General features: G+C 36.1%; 1 protein-coding gene across 3 annotated transcripts in view; it reads left to right on the plus strand.

The window, feature by feature from the left end:
* Nucleotides 1-20,013, plus strand: part of LOC130440844 (afadin) — a 204,712-nt gene that overhangs the window by 72,437 nt on the left and 112,262 nt on the right. For all 3 annotated transcript variants that reach the window (XM_056774210.1, XM_056774211.1, XM_056774212.1), the window contains exons 3-6: nucleotides 7,424-7,723; nucleotides 7,838-7,997; nucleotides 10,095-10,220; nucleotides 15,802-16,050. In XM_056774210.1, the coding sequence (XP_056630188.1) occupies nucleotides 7,424-7,723; nucleotides 7,838-7,997; nucleotides 10,095-10,220; nucleotides 15,802-16,050 (835 nt within the window). The remainder of the gene's footprint in view (nucleotides 1-7,423; nucleotides 7,724-7,837; nucleotides 7,998-10,094; nucleotides 10,221-15,801; nucleotides 16,051-20,013) is intronic.

Raw genomic sequence — 20,013 nt, forward strand, 5'->3', positions numbered from 1 at the left:
GCGAGTGCTTTCGCCTAAGAGGCTTATCCACCACCGCTATGATGTTCACTCACATTCTGTTTGATATACAGGGTGCGGCAGCATAACTTCCTTTTTTCAAAAGTTAATAAAACTTATTGTATGAATCAGAAAATTTTTATTCGTTTTTTATAATACAGGCACATACATAAAGTTTTGTTTTACTGAGTTTTGAAGATCAAATCAGTTAGGTGACGTCCCCCATTCTCCATACACTGAGTAAACCGATTTCTGGCGTTTGTCATGACTCTTGCCAGCATAGCAGGCGTTATGTTGGCAATTTCTTCCTGGATGTTCGTCTTCAAATCTTGTAGGGTCCTTGGACGGTTCACATACACACGGGATTTCAAAAAACCCCATAGGAAATAATCACAAGGGGTCAAATCGGGAGAGCGGACTGGCCACTCCAAATCGCCCCTAATTGAGATAAGGCGCTCTGGGAAGTGTTCCCTCAAAACAGCCATCGATGTTCTTGAAGTGTGTGCCGTTGCTCCGTCTTGTTGGAACCAAGTGTCCCCTAAGTCCAACTCATCTAGCCGTGGGAAAAAAAATTCCTGTAACATGTTTACATACCGGTGCGAATTCACTGTCACTGTGACTTCATTTTCCTCAAAGAACCAGGGACCAATAATGCCACGTGAGTAAATTGCACACCACACTGTGACTTTAGGTGAATGCAAAGGCCGTTGATGCAATTGTCGAGGATTGGTATCAGCCCAGTAGCGCATGTTTTGTTTGTTTACGGATCCACACAAATGAAAATGGGCTTCATCACTAAAAAAAACAATAGCGTCCTCAGGAACGACTTCCAGAAAAACCTCACACGCGTTCCTCCGAGAATTGAAGTCACGTTCAGAAAGTTCCTGCACAATTGCCATCTTGTATGGATGAAAATGAAGATCATCATGAAGTATTCTCCTCACAAAACGATCGGAAAGTCCAAGGGCAGACGCATGTTTGCGCGCAGAATGCCGTGGTGATCGCAACACTGAAGTTCTAACTAACTCAATGTTCTCCGGTGATCTAATGGGCCGAGGGACTCCAGTTCTTCGTCTTGTCACACTTGCAGTTTGTCTGAACGTAGTGACCCACGTAACAATTGATTTCCGGTCCGGGACAGGGGCCAAGGGGGCTAAATTAAAGCGATTCCGAAAGGCGCGCTGGGTTGCGATCACAGAACATCCGCTCGAAAAGTAAACCTCAACGGCAAACGCACGCTCCTCACTGTTCCAACTCATGATGGCGACTGAACTGTGCCGGGACAAAACTTTATAGTCCCCCCTCTCGAACGAGACCACTAGCACTCCGTTACGACATCTACCGACTAAATGGCGAACTTTTTAAAAAAGGAAGTTATGCTGCCGCACCCTGTATTTCTAAAAAATTTATTTTAGATTCATTGTTCCACATATTTCATTCGTTACTTTTACGTTGTAATGACACGTGTCGCATAGTTGCTAAATGGAGACTGAAGTAACCAGAGTTACAGCAATCCTCTCGATACCCTCTCGGAACAAGCCGAGACCCTTTGACTAGGGCACGAAAAACCGACAAAGCAGCGAGTGAGCGAGGCGAAACGAGGCGAGGGCTTCCATGTACAGTCTCGCACTCGGCATTTCTAGGGATGTCTTGCACTCGGCATGTGTCGCAGAGAGCCGCCGTTATAATTCCATCAGAAAACGTGATGTTCTATGGGAATTTTCTTAAATATTAATCTCGAAATTAAATAAAATCGAAACGCATGTGTGTTTGTGTGTGACTTTGAAAACACACCTTGTAATCGATTCTATTCAGATTGTAATAATTGCGTCATTATAGATGTTATTCGGAAAAAATTATAATGGTTGAGAACTATATCTCTATAATATTTCGCAAAGAATGCCGATAATTTTAATTAATGCCTTATTAACTTTAATTATAATAATTAGTACTACGAAAGGAAATTCAAGTAAGTCAGCGTTTGTTAACCTGAACGAAAAAATGAATAAAACAGCCGTAAAATGTTTAAACTAGGACAAAATAAATAGTTTTTACATTTACAATCATACAAGTTTAAAACCGGCATGAATTTAGCAACATGAAGAGGATTATTATTTTAATTTATTTGTTCAAAGATTTCTTATTACTAAAAGTGAAAAAAATGAGAATATTAAGTTGGAAACATACGTATTACAAAGGGTGTTTCAAAAAAAGTTCTCTAGGATAGATAGAAAACTGAAAAATATTTGGGGTTTGCTCAGTAAAAAATTACGCCGTATTCAAGGTGAAGGTAGTTGAAAAAAAAATTGTACACATTTCTTACTATTTTGCCGCAACTATTGGCAACATTGTTTTTTATACGAATATATTTTGGAAGATGATCAAAGGCGTCGCCAAGAGGGGGCAGTTGCCCTATAGATCAAATGTAGCTAGTCGCAAAGCGATTAAAGTTCTAAGGCCGTGCGAGCAATTGACTTCCTCACCTATTAATAATAAATAAAATAAAAAATAAATAAAAAATTAATAAATTCCGCATCGCATGACAAATAAAAGTTTAATGTATATTGTAGAAAGTATTTCAAAATTCAAAATAACATTAAGATTTTGACATTTGTTTTGCCGTCATTTTCATCACAAATATATCAGATTTACAAAAATGCAAGGCCATTAAACAGTATAAAAATATGTGTATTAAGGAAAAAGTGTAGCAGACGAAACAGCTGATATTTCTGGCACTGAACAACTGTCGATTGGGATGCGATATTTTGATGAAGAAACACAGAAAGTCCAAGAAATTTGGATGCGAAATCGATTGCACATAGCATTGATGAGTTTTTGACAAAAGAAGCTTTGAATTTAAATCATTGCGTTGGTTTTGGTTTTGATGGTTGTACAACGATGTCAGGAAAAGACGGAGAGGTACAAGCGATCTTACGCAAAACCCTCTACCCTAACCAAACCCTCTACTTTCATTGCTCGTCCTACAAACTGAATCTAGTTATCAATGATCTAAATTCACTTCCTGAAATTAGAAATGCCATGGGAACCACCAAAGATACTATAAACTTTTTTCGGGAATCAATTTTGAGGAGGAAGTTGATACCTAATATTTCCAACTTTGCCTTACAAACATTATCTCAGGAAGGAAAAGTGCCTTCGAACTGCACACGGTTACTTCCAGAATTTCTTTCATTCTCGGGATTATGTAGGTAGCCAAATACTTGGCTTTGATGAAGCCCGTTGTCAACGTACTCTAATCTGTAGCTTTGGACGTGGTCAAAGCCTCGGAACACGTTAAAAGAATTTTACTTTCAATTAAAAACCACCGTGAAAATCCGGAGAAAGTGATTGAAAGTGAGAAAGTTGTGAGAAAGTTGCTGTTGTTGCAGAGAACGTCGGGGAAACAACGTCATAGAAGCAATCATCCAGCATAAAGCCCTTCAGAATACTGGAAGAGGTCTTTAGTAATACCAAACTTGGATTCAATTATCGCCTCCATTGAAGTACGTTTTGCTGAAGAAAACACGTCATCATTCGCATTATCTAAGTTACACCTGGTGCAGATGCAAAAAATGACAAATGAAAATCTGAAGCTATTGCCCAGTTTCATGTTTTACCGAACATAAAGAATGAAATCGAACTTTCGCAGCAAAATAAAAATTTTGATCTCTTTACCATGCATGACCTGTACAGTACTTTAGCAGTACTTTAGAAGATCGTCTTAATGGTCTGGCCATGATGAGTGTATAATAAATAAAAACCTAAATAATTCGAATGATAAAGTGGTTGAAAGTTTCGCAAGAAATCCCCGCATGTTATGTTCTAATTGAATATTGATTTTGTTAAAATAAATATTTATTACCGTGTTTAAACGTTTTATTTAGTTATTGTGTTGTCGAGGACTTGTAAAGTTTTATACATTGACATTAGAACCGTTCTTAAAACCTTCATCGAGGCAAAGACTTCCAAAGTGTAACGCTTCATGTTCTCGACGGTACCAGGCGTTGATATTTTTTATTCTCCATAATATTGCCCCATTGCCCCCCTTAGTCATAAGCTGGCGACGCCCTTGAAGCTGATACATCCAATGAATTTGGTTTGGAGTTTGACTCTCATAGAGGGCGCTAGTTACACGGTTCGTACCAAGTAGTATTTAAGGGGCCTCGTTCGTAAAAAGAATACATTTTAAAAAATTTGGATCGAGGGCTTACATTTCTTGTAATGTTTCACAAACATTCAATCTAACCGCTAGATCGTTCTTTCAAGATCTTCTAAGGATGTAGCTGTTGCTATTTAAGTATCCTCCAAGTACTTGAAGAAGACGCATTTGTCTTGCCACATGCCACATTGAATTTTGATCAACCAAATTTAAAATAATTATATTTTCTTTATTAATGGTTCTTATTGTTCTTGGCCTGCCAGAATTTATATTTTTAGGTCTCACATTCCCGTTTAATGGCTCTAAATGTATTTTTACTTGGTAAGTTCCTTCGAGGACAGTTTTCTGCATACACTCGCCAAATAACATATCAAAGTATACATTTTGATTAACAATATCTAATTTAACAAATAACAAGGTTTCAGAAATGTAATTATTATTGACTTAACGTCATAACTATCCAGAAATGACAGTTTTCCATATTAAACTCAAAGAAAATGAATGCTATTGCCGTGTAAAATTCAAATTTAAATAATTATGGGTACTCAGCTATTGGCGGTCTTAGTATGAAACAAACAGTTTGAGTACCAGAACCGCATGATCATATCAAATTGTTGTTTGTTTTATAAAGCCTCCAATAGCGCAGTGCCCATACTTATTTTACTTTGAAAAACAAGATCCCATACTGATTAGACTGGATTTTTGCGAAATGTTACAAGAAACGGAAGCCCTCAGTCTCATTTTTTTTTAATGTATTCGTTTTTTCGATGGGATCTCACGCGACAAAAAAATTTTAATTAACATAATGCTTACTAATTAATAATATTATTTAATAACTTTATCAATACTTAATGTTCAACTTCACTTTTAAATTTGCTTTATAAATCTAATATTGAATTATGTTGCATACTACTCTATGAAGAGTGAGACATGAAAACAAATTAACTGGATGGATCATCTTCCAAAACTTTATCTTGAATACGTATGGCGTTACGAAAATTTTTTACTGAGCAAACCCCAAATATTTTTCAGTTTTCTATCTATTCTAAGAGACGGAATCACCTTTTTAAAAACACTCTCTATAAGAAAACACAGAAAAAACTGAGCTTCCTACGAGGACGTTCTGTTCTGCTCGACTAATACACTCAGTTTAACCTTAGATATGATTCTACGTTTCCATTACTAAAAAATTAAAGAATTCGTATTAATTCGTATTTAACATACGAGGGGGTACCCAAAAATAACCGGAATTATTTTTTAAATGCTATATTTACAAAACAACCTTATCCCTTCAAAATACTCTCCATTACAAGTAATACATTTGTCCCAGCGGTCCCCCAACTGTTCGAAACATTGTTTGAACTCATCTTTAGAGATGGTTGCAAGCTCCTGTCTCGTTATTTTCTTAATGTCTTCAATGTTTTCAAATCGCCGTCCTTTCATGTTCCTTTTCATGCGTGGAAACAAGAAAAAGTCGCATGTAGCCAGGTCAGGCGAGTAAGGTACGTGGAGCTGCGAAACCAAATTATTTTTAATCAAAAACTGAATGCGAAGACCTTTCAAATAACATCGTCCTCTAGGAGAACTCCATACGCTCCAAGAATTCTAGTCACGTCCTGCACAACCGCCGTCTTCTCTGAGAACGATTGAAAAGTCCAATGGCAGAAGCATGTTTGCGAGCAGAACGCGTGCTGATTCCAACAGAAATGCTCTTATTGCTTCAAAGTTCAGACGCGATCTAATGGTCCTAGAGACTCTAGTTCTTAGTTCTTGTGGTTTGTCTAAACCTAGTTCCCTGCTTAACAATTGATTTCTGATCCGGAACCAAGGCTACATTTGAAGCTCTTCCGAAAGGCGTGTTGGATTGCGGTCATGAAACATCTACTTGAAAAGTAGGCCTCAACGACAATCGTATGTTTCTCACTGATTCAAGGTTAGATGGCGAGTGCTTGGGAAAAATCGTATAGCTCTTCTTCTCGAACGAAACAGCTACGATTTCAACCACTGACTGTGAATTTTGCTGAATGCGAATACCATTTAAACAGTAGCGTCATCAGGAACATCTAGGAAAATTTATACGCTCCAAGAATACACTGAGTTTAACCTTAGATATGATTCTAGGTTTCCATTATTAAAATATTAAAGAATTCGTATTTAACATACGAGGGGGTACCCAAAAATAACCGGAATTATTTTTTAAATGCTATATTTACAAAACAACCTTATCCCTTCAAAATACTCTCCATTACAAGTAATACATTTGTCCCAGCGGTCCCCCAACTGTTCGAAACATTGTTTGAACTCATCTTTAGAGATGGTTGCAAGCTCCTGTCTCGTTATTTTCTTAATGTCTTCAATGTTTTCAAATCGCCGTCCTTTCATGTTCCTTTTCATGCGTGGAAACAAGAAAAAGTCGCATGTAGCCAGGTCAGGCGAGTAAGGTACGTGGAGCTGCGAAACCAAGTTATTTTTAATCAAAAACTGGCTAAAAGTGATGGCTGGTGCGTTGTCATGGTGGAAAAACCAGTCACCTATTTGCTGAACCGAGCTCCAAGATATTCCACTGATTTCAGACAGTTGATCAATTGTCTGTCGACGGTCTGTGCGCATAAGCTCTCGAATTCGCCATTTTTAAATCGAGAAACCACTCATACACTTGTGTTTTCCCCAAAGCATCATCTTTGTAAGCAGTGTTCAACATTAAAACAGTATCAGCAGCGTTTTTACCGAGTTGAAAACAAAATTTCACAGCGGCACGTTGTTCATTTAAATTTGCCATCATAAAAAAACGAAGCAGTAGTGAAACAGCACTACCAAAAACGGTCACTAGTGACGAACAGAAAGTAGCAGGTCAACGGCCCGCGCGGCACTGAACTGGTGACGAGTTGCGCTAAGCAGGCCCTAGCAGCAGAAATCAGTACTACAAAAGCTCCATCCATAGCAATGCTATTCCGGTTACTTTTGGGTACCGCCTCGTACGTCAATCAAGCCTTGCTTTGTACTAATATTAGCCCAAATATAAACAATTAGTTTTATATAAACAAGAGTTAAAGAAAATGACATCAGCCACAGAATTTAATTTTAAAACTGCACTCGGTTGCTTCATCTTTTACTTGACTAATTTTTAAAAGCCTACAAAGCAGCTGCTCGTCGTTCTTTCAGCATTATCTTCGAACTCTGATATTAACATTGGTTTTTACAATTGAATAAAGACCATATTTCACTTGTCTACGTTATAAATACGTCATAATAATTATTTTGTTTCAGGATCTCGAATTTCACGGGGTGATGCGTTTCTATTTTCAAGATTCTGGTCAAAAAGTCGCTACGAAATGTATACGCGTTGCTTCGGACGCGACCGTCGAAGATGTCATCGGTACTCTCGTAGAAAAATTTCGTCCGGACATGAGGATGTTATCGGTACCGTCTTACGCTCTTTACGAACTCCACGAAGGATGTCCCGAAAGAAAAATGGCGCCCGACGAAAAACCCCTTTTAGTGCAACTTAAATGGCATGTGGACGACAGAGAGGGGAGATTCTTGTTGAAAAACGTTGACGATAAAACGGTGAGTTGAACTAATCAATTCAATTTCATTATATTTAACAAATCCACTTCGATTTTGGTAAAATGCTGCTGACCTAACCTGGGTATTGAAACAACCGTGTGTTGTGTATTTCAGACGGGTACGATGGGATCACTGGATTCGAATGCGAGCTTTCGACGAAAATTATCGAAACGAGACAAAAAACAACTGAAAAAACAAGAAAAAATGTCGAAAATGAAATTGGAAAACGGCGATGCACATGACAACGACGGCGTTGCGGAAAAACTATATACTGGTGAGTATTTATAAGATTTTCGTATTCGTCACAATGATAAATGTCTTAAGATGGTTTTAATTACTTCGAAAAGTGGTTTTTCCAAAAAAAAACACGCTATGGAATGAAACAATAAATTACCTGAAGAAGTAGAAGCTCACTGATAGAGCCATTGAGTGATTTAAGTAATTAGACAAAGAGGGTAACTTATTTCTATTATCTTTTCCTCTCTTTTTATACAGAGTGCGGCTTTTGTAATGTAGGTACTTACTTAAAGTTTTGTTTCGAAGGGCAAATCATTTTAGATACATTGAGCGTACATATGGCGTTTGTCATGAATTTTTCAAATACCACAGGAAATCAGGAAGGATGCTTCCCGTAAACACGGCATTATAAATAAAAACCCATAGAAAAAATCACAAAGGGAACTAATCGGGAGAACGAGCTGGCTTCGACAACTGGCTCCCGATTGACACGAGGCATTTTGGAAAGTATTCTTTCAAAATAATCGTAGATGTTCATGCGATGTTTGTAGTTTAACCAAATGTCCTCCAAGTCCAAATCATCTATTCGTTTACATTTCGATCCGAATTCATTGACATAGGCACTTCATTTTCCTTAAAGAACCAAGAACCAACCACACTGCGACTTTAGGTAATAGCAAAGATTTTCCATGCAGTTCTCGAGGATTTGTATCGACCCAATAGTGCAAGTTTTATTTATTGACGAATCCACATAATTAAAAAAGTAAAAATAAGAACCTCCCCAGAATAATATCCACAAGATTTTTACACGCGTCCCTCCGAGAATTCTAATCAAGTTTTGTACAATCACCATTTTGTTTGGAAACGTCAATTATATCCTCACAGAACGATCAGAAAGTCCAAGAGGAGACGTACTGATTTGAAGTTTGATAGCGAAAAATCTTTCTTTGATTTCTGATCCGAAACCAGGGCTTCATCTGAACCCCTTCCGAAAGGTGTGTTGGTTTGCGATCATAAAACATCTACTTGAAAAAAAGGCATCAAGACAATCGCATATTTCTCACTGCTTCAAGGTTAGATGGCGACTGAAGTATGCTTGCAAACAATTTCATAGCTTCGCTTCTCGAACGAATTCGATAAGATATCAACCACTCAACTTTGACTTTAACTGAATGCGAAGACCTTTCAAATAACATCGTCCTCTAGGAGAACTCCATACGCTCCAAGAATTCTAGTCACGTCCTGCACAACCGCCGTCTTCTCTGAGAACGATTGAAAAGTCCAATGGCAGAAGCATGTTTGCGAGCAGAACGCGTGCTGATTCCAACAGAAATGCTCTTATTGCTTCAAAGTTCAGACACGATCTAATGGTCCTAGAGACTCTAGTTCTTAGTTCTTGTGGTTTGTCTAAACCTAGTTCCCTGCTTAACAATTGATTTCTGATTCGGAACCAAGGCTACATTTGAAGCTCTTCCGAAAGGCGTGTTGGATTGCGGTCATGAAACATCTACTTGAAAAGTAGGCCTCAACGACAATCGTATGTTTCTCACTGATTCAAGGTTAGATGGCGAGTGCTTGGGAAAAATCGTATAGCTCTTCTTCTCGAACGAAACAGTTACGATATCAACCACTGACTGTGAATTTTGCTGAATGCGAATACCATTTAAACAGTAGCGTCTTCAGGAACATCTAGGAAAATTCATACGCTCCAAGAATTCTAGTCACGTCCTGCACAATCGCCATCTTGTGCAGATAGTAATGTAGATCTTCCTTTCAGAGAACGGATTGAAAATTCCAAGAACTAGACGCATGTTTGCGCGCACAACGCCGTATTAGTCCAGGAGACTCGAGTTCTTAGATATGTTGCTCTTGCAGTTTGTCTAAACCTAGTTCCTCGCTTAACAATTGATTTCTGGTCTGCAACAGGACCTTAATTTGAGACTATTTCGATGGGATTGCGATAAAAAAATATCTACTCGAGAAGTAAGCCTCAACGGCAAACGCATGTTCCTCACTGTTTCATCGTTTGATGGCTTGGACAAAACTTTATAGTCTCGTCTCTCGAGCTACCGCCAGAATGACACAAATGCGAAAATCGGAAGTTATACTGCTGAAATCTAATTTTTTATTTCAGAGTTACCTGAAACATCATTTACTAGATCCATATCGAATCCCGAAGCAGTTATGAGGAGACGAAGGCAGCAACAACTAGAGAAAAAATTACAACAATTTCGATCAAAAGACGGGGGTCCGGATACCGGTGAGTTTATTTAACATTTTTCGAAATTTTTTTATTCAGTGCTTCATTCCTTTTTTCTAAAGGATAATTTGATATTTTAACTTATTTTTCTCTATGGGACTGGAAATAGCGGCTGTAAGACCCCGTCGAATGTGGTAAACCAAGTATTGAACCTTATTTTCCATTAAAGAAACTTAATTACAGATTTTGTCTTAATCTTAGCGATAATATTTAAATTAGTCAAGATAAATCACAATATGCGAAATATATGGAACAACGCCCTCTAACATTCACGTTGCTAATTATCTTGTTCGGTGCTATCCGATTTCGTGGCTAATGCAGGATTTCTAGCCCGAACTGAACTCTAAACTTGATCCCATATATGCTCGATAGGATTTAAGCTACATCGCCAGTTCCAATGAAAACTAACTCGTTTTTTGTTTCCATTGAAACGCCCGTCAAACCATTAAGCAACCTCCTCCAAAAGCTACCTTATTTATGCAGCCCTCCGTGAATCTAAAGTGTCGTCTGGCAAATCATAGACGGTTAATTTGGGGACAGTAGCTGGCCTTTTGGTTCAAAGTTAGCTGTCTTCTTAGTGTCTAGCCACTTATCGCGTTTCTCTGAGTTCTTGCTCTATTCAAATAGCAGTAAAGGCTCTGCCCTACCCTATTACAGCTTTAGTAGGCATGACGCCCACAGGCTAGGACAGTAAAAAACTAAAGCCAGAAAATTTGATACGTCACCTAAAGATTCTAGACCTAATAAAGATAGGAACACGTGACAAACAAATGGACCAAATGTATAGCATGCTAGACGAAGATATGCCATTTGAACTGATAATTACCGCCAGTCATAGGTCAAGAAAAATCTTCCACAAGATGGATATGGATCTCTGTGGTACACAGACGGTTCAAAGCTAGTCCAAGGAGCTGAATTGGGCATTTCTGAACCAATCCATACGTCTAGGAACATAACTTATCATTTTTCAACTTGCTAGCAATAAACACAAATGTGCTTAGGGGTATTTGGATAGAAACCTTCCTAAAAAGCACATATACATCCTATCAGATAGCCTGAAACTCTATCTAACAAAAACTAAGTAACATTAATGTGGCTACCAGGAGCAACGACTCCATACCTTGGACTCAAACCTTACTATGACCTCACGAGGTGCCACATCAACAATCAACTGAACGAATGGCTGAATAATCAGATGGAGGCTAAGACAATCGAAAAGATTCATAACCATATCAGCTTAGGAGTTTGAAGAACTTATCGTGATGACCACAAAGGACATGAAACTGGTGTTCGCTCTTCGGACAGCTGATTGCACTGTCAAATAGAACTTTAAGACTACAGGCGTGGAAGAGGACGACAACTGCAGATTCTACGAACAAGCCAGAATAAGAACATCTACCCTGCTAATTTCGCTAAAAGACTTAAGTACCTTAAAGTTGTTCTAACACCTAGGGAAGTGGAACAAAAAAATCCTCCTTTGGGATGGGTCTATGTACAATTAGATGTAGATTTTGGCACAAAATATCTTCTAGGTACAGGTGCAGAGTGGCTGTAAAGCTAAAACACGACTCCCTAAACAATCTACAATCTACAACTGATAGTAGTGGGTCAGGTAGATAAAGGGTGAAAGAGCCGGAGTCGCCTTTGTTGATTTTTTCACTAACGAGTGTGGCATCGGAAATAATTGAATGATGAAACTTGTTCAAAGTTGTGTTTACAAGTCGCTCATGTTTTTTCTTTGAGCATTTTAACTTTTTCTGTGTCATACCCATGATCATTAAAATGGCAACTAATTAACAAAAGACTAGTGTCCAACTAATTGCAAATGAAACAATCGCGTTGTATTTAAGTGTATAATTGTGGTAAAACAAGATTAGGTCTATTGCAAAATGTATTGTTTTTTATTTAATTAACAGTTACCATGTCACGGTCACGAAATATATGAGAACAAAAAAACGCTGATATAGTTTACGACCATTTTATGTTTATTTATTCAATAGAATCGGTACCAAAAATTCCCGTATTTACAAATCAAATTTAAAAAAAAAAATAAAATAATTTAGACCATAGCATAGTGGCGCATTCGTTTGCAAAATTGTTTGGCACTTGATATATTTTGATGTTATTGTTTAAACAACGAAAAACTGATTAATCCAGAAGAAATGCATTTTTTTCAATGAATTAATTTTTTTTATATTCTTTACAATATTTCGAATGAAAAAAGTCCGTACACCTATTATCTTATCTCCAGGACATTAATTGTTATGAACTTTCTAAAATTCAAAATCGCCGAAAATCCTAATTTTCCTGAATTAAATAATTTACCTAAAAATTTGAAATGTTATAATTTTTGATTTTTTATCAAATATTTCTACTATCTTGAACAAATTAACCTAAATAGATTTGAAGAATTTTGTTTTTTATATATTTTATTTATGTTATAATAATATGCCCCCTAAGACACTTTCGATAGAGAAGTATTTCTATCTCACTCCCATCTCAATGTATAAGATGCGTGAGAGAAAGGCTGACGTGGTGATTCAAAAATCATTTCATCAATTGCTTCTTCAGTTGAACTGAATTTCTTACGACCGAGCATTTTTTTGAAATAAGCGAATAGCAAGTAGTCACTGGGGACCGAATTTGGACTATACGGTGGATGAGATAGCAATTCGTTTAATTTAACAATCGTTGCATTGTGAATCAGTGCATTGTCTTGGTGAAACAGTGGTTTTTTCTTCGACATACGAGGCCGTTTTTCCTTGATTTTTGTATTCAAACGATCCAAACACTCTATGTAGTATTCGCTATTGATAGTCTCTTCATTTTGGAGACACTCGATGAACAATATTCCATGCGTATCCCCAAATAACCTTCTCAGCTGACTGTTGTGTCTTTGGACGCTTTGGACATGGTTCACCGGCTGCAGTCCACTCAGATGATGATCGTTTTGATTCCGGAGTGAAGTGATGGATCCAAGTTTCATCCATTGTCTCATATCGACGCAAAAAATCTGATTTATTACGTGTAAACATGGCCAAACACTGCTCTGAATCATCAAGATATTGTTGTTTTTGATCGACTGTAAGTAAACGCGGCACCTATTTTGAAAAAAGTTTTCTCGTGGTCATGTATAATTGTAAACACTGCCTTCTGATATCTTTACGGTATCAACTATCTCACGCAATTGGATATAACCAATTTGTGGACTTTTTTGATGTTTTCTGGAGTAACCACCTCAACTGAACGACCGGAACGTTCACCATCATCGGTGTTTGAACGACCACGTTTAAATTCAGAAAACCAATAACAAAATGTTCTTTTCGATGGAGCAGATCTAGATAACACTTTTGAAGCTATAGCTGAGCTTTTACAGTATTTTTTTTTTCATCAAGAAGCAATGATAAAATTAACTTCACTTAAATGGCTGTCACTTCTTTCTAACTAACCGAAATGTCATAAAATTTGACACACAGCCTTTTGAAAACTGGTACTTGTTAAACGTCATATGGATTTGATAATTTTAGCGCCATCTGTGTATCAGTTACACGACTTATTGGGTGATGTTATACATGATATTATTTTTTCCGTTTCCGGTATAAAAATGATAATTTCCTTTTAAATACTTCATATTAGTCCAGGATCCATTTTTGCACTTTGATCAAGGAGTATGTATCGATAAAGAGGTCATCAAAAATTATTACTAACCAGCTGATTTTTACAAGTTAACAGTCACATTGCTCTACAAATTGCGCGATATGTCATTCTGGTCCTGGTACCTAAAAAATATACTGAGTATCGAATATAAAAAAGCATATGGTTCCTTTGAACCGTAGATATGAATCTTGTCTGTATTGATAGCATCGTTATTACCATGTTTAGAGATCCCCTTAGTAATAATACTAGTTCTAGTTGTTGAGTTTTCCAACTTCTACTACTACTTAAGGCATGTGTGTTCAATATCCTTCTTTGTTATTTTGTCTTTATTTATAAACTACGTCTTAACACCTACATCTAATACTGGTTAGTATTTGGTATATGATGATGGTCCAATTTGCATTACTCCATAGACTAAAGGCATAACTAAATGTTTATCAAAACTCTAGATATTCCTTTACTATTGTTGATTGCCTCATTTATAAATCAGAACCTTATAAATCTGGTCATGATCTTGGAGAGCCCTTTTCTTTTGGAAATATTTCTATTATGCTTCAATGATAGACCTCGGCTTGCCTTTACTAAATCTGTATGTTTAAGTATCTAGATACTCCATATTTTCAGAAATTATTCTCTCCTTGATCCTCCGTGCCTACTGAATTTGTTAGTTGAATACCCTGGAAATTCCTTTTCTTTTGTTGATGTCTCCAATGATGGATCACGGCAGATCCGGGCCTTCTACATTTGTCGGTTAAAGAAGTCCTGGATACTTCTTTCCTTCTGGTTAATATTTGGTGTTTGAACATGGACCCTTGTTTGTATCACCTTATAAATCTGCGCCTTACTAAATCTGTTTGTCAGAATTCAGGATATATCTTCTCCTTTGTTGTTTGCCCCGTTTCTAGGCTAAAATGGACCTCGACTAGATTCTTTCCACAGGTACGATCTTATTAAATCTGTATGTTCAAGTTTGTATGTTATATATCCTGGGGATACTTTACTTTTGTTGTTGTCTCCAATGATGGGCCACGGCAGGTGCGGGCTTACTAAATTTGTATGTTAAAGAATTCCTGGATACTTCCTTACTTCTGGTGATGTTAATTTTTGGTCTTTGATCTTTGACCCTAGTTTATATCACCTTATAAATCCGTGCCTTAATAAATCTGCTTGTCAGAATTCTGGATATATCTTCTCCTTTGTTAATTGCCCCGTTTCTAGATACGAACCCTACAAATCTGGCCGCGATCTTGGATAACCCTCTTCTTTTGGAAACGTTAATTTTTTTTTCTCCAATGATAGACCTCGCCTGGTCCTCTTTGCAATTCCGAGACTACTAATTTTTTTTTGGTGATAACAATATTTTGTCTTTAAAAATGGACCTCGACTAAATCCTTTCCCCAGGTACGATCCTACTAAATCTGTATGTTAAATATCCTGGGGACTCCTTTTCCTACTAAATTTGTGTATTAAAGAAGTCCTAGATACTTCATTCTTTCTGATGATGTGAATATTTGGTCTTTGATCATGGACCCTAGTTTGTATCACCTTATAAATTTGCGCCTTACTAAATCTGTTTGTCAGAATTCTGGATATACCTACTCCTTTGTTGATTGCCTTTCCTTTTAGATTTGAACCTGGTAAATCTATATTTTCAAGATCCTCAATACTCAGTATATTGTTTTAAATGATAGAGCACGGCTTGGCACTTCCTCCAGATACGGTCCTACTAAATATGTATGTTTAAGATTCTAGTTACTGAATTTGTATGTTGAATATCCTGGAAACGCCTTTTCCTTTGTTAATGTTGATATTTGGTCCTAAATAATGATCCTTCGTTTTCCTTAAACCCTAGATCAATGCTAAGTAAATCAGTCAAATGAATTGGATACTTCTACTTTGTGATAGATACGAAACTTAATTTCAGGTGGTACTCTGAAGATTTACGGAGAGGCTCTTTGTAAAGACGTACCGTATAAAACGTTGTTGTTGTCGGTTCGGGATTGTGCGGGGACTGTAGTGCGCGAAATGTTAGACAAATACGGCCTTACGCGAACGGATCCGTCTCTTTGGTGTCTTGTTCAGGTGACCCAACAACCCGGTTGTCCTGACACCGAATACATTCTAGACGACGACGAGTGCCCGTTGAATATCCTTATGACTGCTCCAAATACTGGTAAGTCACTATTTTTTTAGGAATATAATGATTATTTGACATTTTAAAAGTCTTGTAGAATATTAACATTTCATCACTCAAGTTCTAACATTGCGTAAGTCCAAGTCAGGCAACGCTCTCGAAAAATCGGCATAAGTCCGGCAACACTGTCGAAAAGATTACAACGAAGCATGTACGTGTTTCAGACAGTTGTGTCATGATATCACATGCTCGTCGAGTATATGCGTTTTCAGAATGAATAACCGATAGAAATTTACGCTTCAAAAACATTTTTTTCGTTACGTTGCTGCATACACGGATTACGATTTATAAAATTTCAACAACTGAACTCGCCGCTAACGCATCGTTTAACAATGTGGAAGGTGTACCAGAGATTATTAAAAACGAGCTCTGTTGCCGACGCGCCGACCAATCTGCAGTGCGGCTATCGGAAGAACTCGGATGCAGTCAGGATGATCCGCAGTTCCTGTATTCCATGTTGTAGTCGTATGAAGTAACCTTCAAGATGAACGTTACGGTCAATCGGCATAACTGCGTGTACTGGAACTACCAAAATCCTCACTTTTCATTGAAGAAGAATTAAACCTGCTTGGGGTGTGTCTGAGCAGGTCTTGTGGTTCCGTGAAGGGCTAAAGTTATCCGGAAATTCGCCGCACCACGCGTTATTTTGGAGGATGGATAAACAAACGAGGATTCGTTGATTAGCACCCACATTCATGTGATCTAACACCCTGCTGTGCCTTCTCAAGGCCAGCGTTTTTGAACCCTTTCTGACCTTTTTTCGCGGACAACTTGACATTCTTCGCTGGACCTGCCTCTTCGTTGAGAAACATTGCCATAAATAGCTTTTGGAATTTCATTCATTAAATTTGAGGCTACACTGCCCTGCTAAACAGTTGTCATTTTTGACTTACGCGGTGTTAAAACTTGAGAGACAATTGAAAAAAACATCTGACATATATTAAGTTTAAAACTATTACATATAACTTTACTTCCCTGGCAAGAGACTCTTCCTCAGTTAAAGAATTTAAATAACTATGATGGGGTTAGGATGCGGTGAACAATCAATATTAAATTGGACACCACCAGCTTTTCAACGAACGTTACAAATAAATAAAAAAGGTGGGGAAGCTGGAAACACCTCATGCACTAAATTAATAATAAAAACTAAACAAACTAAAACTATCCCCGAACACGATTATCCAAATCAATATTTATTGCGTAGAACAATAAAAAAGTTTCAGCAACAAATAAGTTTATTGAAAAAATATAAAATAAATAAAAGCAGTTATAAATTTAAAACAACGCAGATTTATACGGATTAGGTAAAGATAAAACTACCCTCAACGGAATTCCCAGTTGTTAGAAATGAGTTGAATTTGTTTCTTTGTGGTGTACCGGTTGAGTCTTTTGGAAATGGTTGAAACTACAACCTGGCAGCTGTAGAACTACGGAAGAAAAATAAAATGAGGAAGTAAACGAGAACACAGAAGGAAATTACTGAAAAAAAAACTAGTAGGAAGAATAGATTTGAATAAAAAGGAGATTATGCTATAAAATATAAAAAAACTGATTTTATATTCTATTTAAAATATCACCAAACAGGAATCTGTTATATTCTTTTTGTTTTGTTCCCCAAATAAATAGAAAATACGAATTTATATGAAAACTATTACACAAAATTTGCTTAAAACAAAAGGAAATTAATAAAGATAACTGGAATATTCAAATTTATTTTGATTTAAAATGTAGATAGGTAGAGGACGATTTAGAACACATTTCTAGGTCTCATTGAAATGAAAGTAATATTCAAAATGTTTGAAGGAAACCGTAATAAGCTGAAGGGGATGTTACATAGTTCAAAGTAATAATCTTACACACGCAATAAAAGAGAATTTTCCCGTCATGAGTCATAATAAACGGAACTTGGTTAAAAATTATTGTGTCATCCGCTATATTTCTCTGATTTGGCATAGACTTAGACAAGAATCGATTCTTCGTGCCGAATGAATCGATTTTTTAAATCGGTATATTGTACTAAATCGATTCAGGGAATCGTAATGTCACCCTTGGAAATCGACATTCGATTTTTTTCTGTTTTGGTAAAAACAATAGAATTCTTTACAATTTGCTGAGTGTAATCGGAATATTACGATGTTACCGGTTAAATGAATGATTAAACGAAGAATTTTAACATTATTAGACGCAAACAGTTGTGCACCTAATGTTTGATCCTATTCAAAATAGAACAAAAAAACTATTCATTACCACGTTTACTCGAATAGCCATTATGTATATGAGTATTCGAAAGCGCCTCTTTAATTTCCGGCAACATCGCAAATGATGAGCAAAACCCCTCGGATCCCATTAGACTTGTTATTATCGAATTTCCTGAAATATAAAATCCCAAATGTTATTAATAACAGATCGTAGAGATTTTTTATCATGGTGTCTCTCTTGTTTTCCATAAAATGGATTCATATTTACCTCGTGAAACTTAGGAAAAAATCGATTTTTTAGAAATCAATCTTTTATACTTAAATTTTTTTTATGAATCGATTTATAAGATTGCGATTCGATTAGATTCAAAAATCGATCTTTTTTCGAAAGAATCGACATCCGTACTTGGCTTTCTCCGATTATTTTAGGTACTAAATTAAAAAAAAACAATTTGGTCAAAATCGATGTAGATAAATGACGAGATGATTGCAGATACAAATGATTATTTGAATAAAAAATAAATGGAAACTCGCTAGTTAAAAATAAAATAATTTTGTTTCTATAAAATAACTTTTGTATTGCCCTCGTATATTAATACTACTGCTACCAGTTCACTAACTCGTAAGTGTCGACCTCTTGTTTATAATTATAAAACTTTTAGCGATTTCCAAAGAAATTTCCTACATATTTTAATGACTTATTTCCTCTCGTTAACAGATGGCGCTTCTAGTATGAAATTTGTCTATAAATTATAAAATATACATAATAATTTTTAAGAGAAAATGATTACTATTAGTAATTTTTATAGATAATATACAAATTTTTTTGGAAACATTATTTTTGTTATTTTTTTTCATCATTTACCTATGTAGAATGTTTTTTTTTTCAATGAAAGATATATTTAAATAACAATTTCTTTGTCACTTCGTAATCCATAGACTTCTTTTAGTATACAGTTAAAGATTTTTTATATCTCGATTATTTTATGATGAAATGATATTTGTATAAATATATAGGGTGTATACTTATATTTTCACGTAATATTTCTGTATTTATGTTAAAGTCTATTTTATTAAATGAGAAAGTAATAAAATGATTAAGTATTCGTAATCCATGGGCGTATCTTTTTCTTTTAGTAGACATAAATAAAAAAAAATATTTTTTTAATTTATATCTCGAGTATTTTCGTATGAAATAACATTTATACAAATGTAAATGATGAATATATAGGGCGCTCCTTATATTTTCACCTAATTAATCTGTTTAGAACTTATAAATAGCGCAATAAAAAAAAATTCTAACCTTTAATGGCAAATAGGTAATCATTAAAAAAATCTTATGTGACGGCTATGTAATTTTTAATGAACAGAGTTTTTGGTTTGGCCAAACTTGTTTTTCAGTCTTTACAAATGTTTTTGGAAACACTATTTTTGTTTTTATTATTCACCTTTATGGACTGTATTTTTTCCAATGAAAGTTATTGGGTGAAGTATGTAAGGCAAATAGGTAATTATTGAAAAAAAAATGTTATATGACGGTCCTTTGTAAAGGTATAAAACGTTGTTGTCGGTTAGAGATTGTGCGGGGACAGTAGTGCGCAAAATTCAAATACAACCGAACCGCGAACGGATCTATCTCTACAAATCTTTTCTGAAAGCACTATTTTTATTATTGTTTTCATTATTCACCTTTCTAGACTGTATTTTTTCCAATTTTAATAACAATTTCTTTGTTATAGGGTGG

Source organism: Diorhabda sublineata, chromosome 2 (genome assembly GCF_026230105.1).
Source record: "Diorhabda sublineata isolate icDioSubl1.1 chromosome 2, icDioSubl1.1, whole genome shotgun sequence".
In the NCBI taxonomy this organism is placed as follows: Eukaryota; Metazoa; Arthropoda; class Insecta; order Coleoptera; family Chrysomelidae; genus Diorhabda; species Diorhabda sublineata.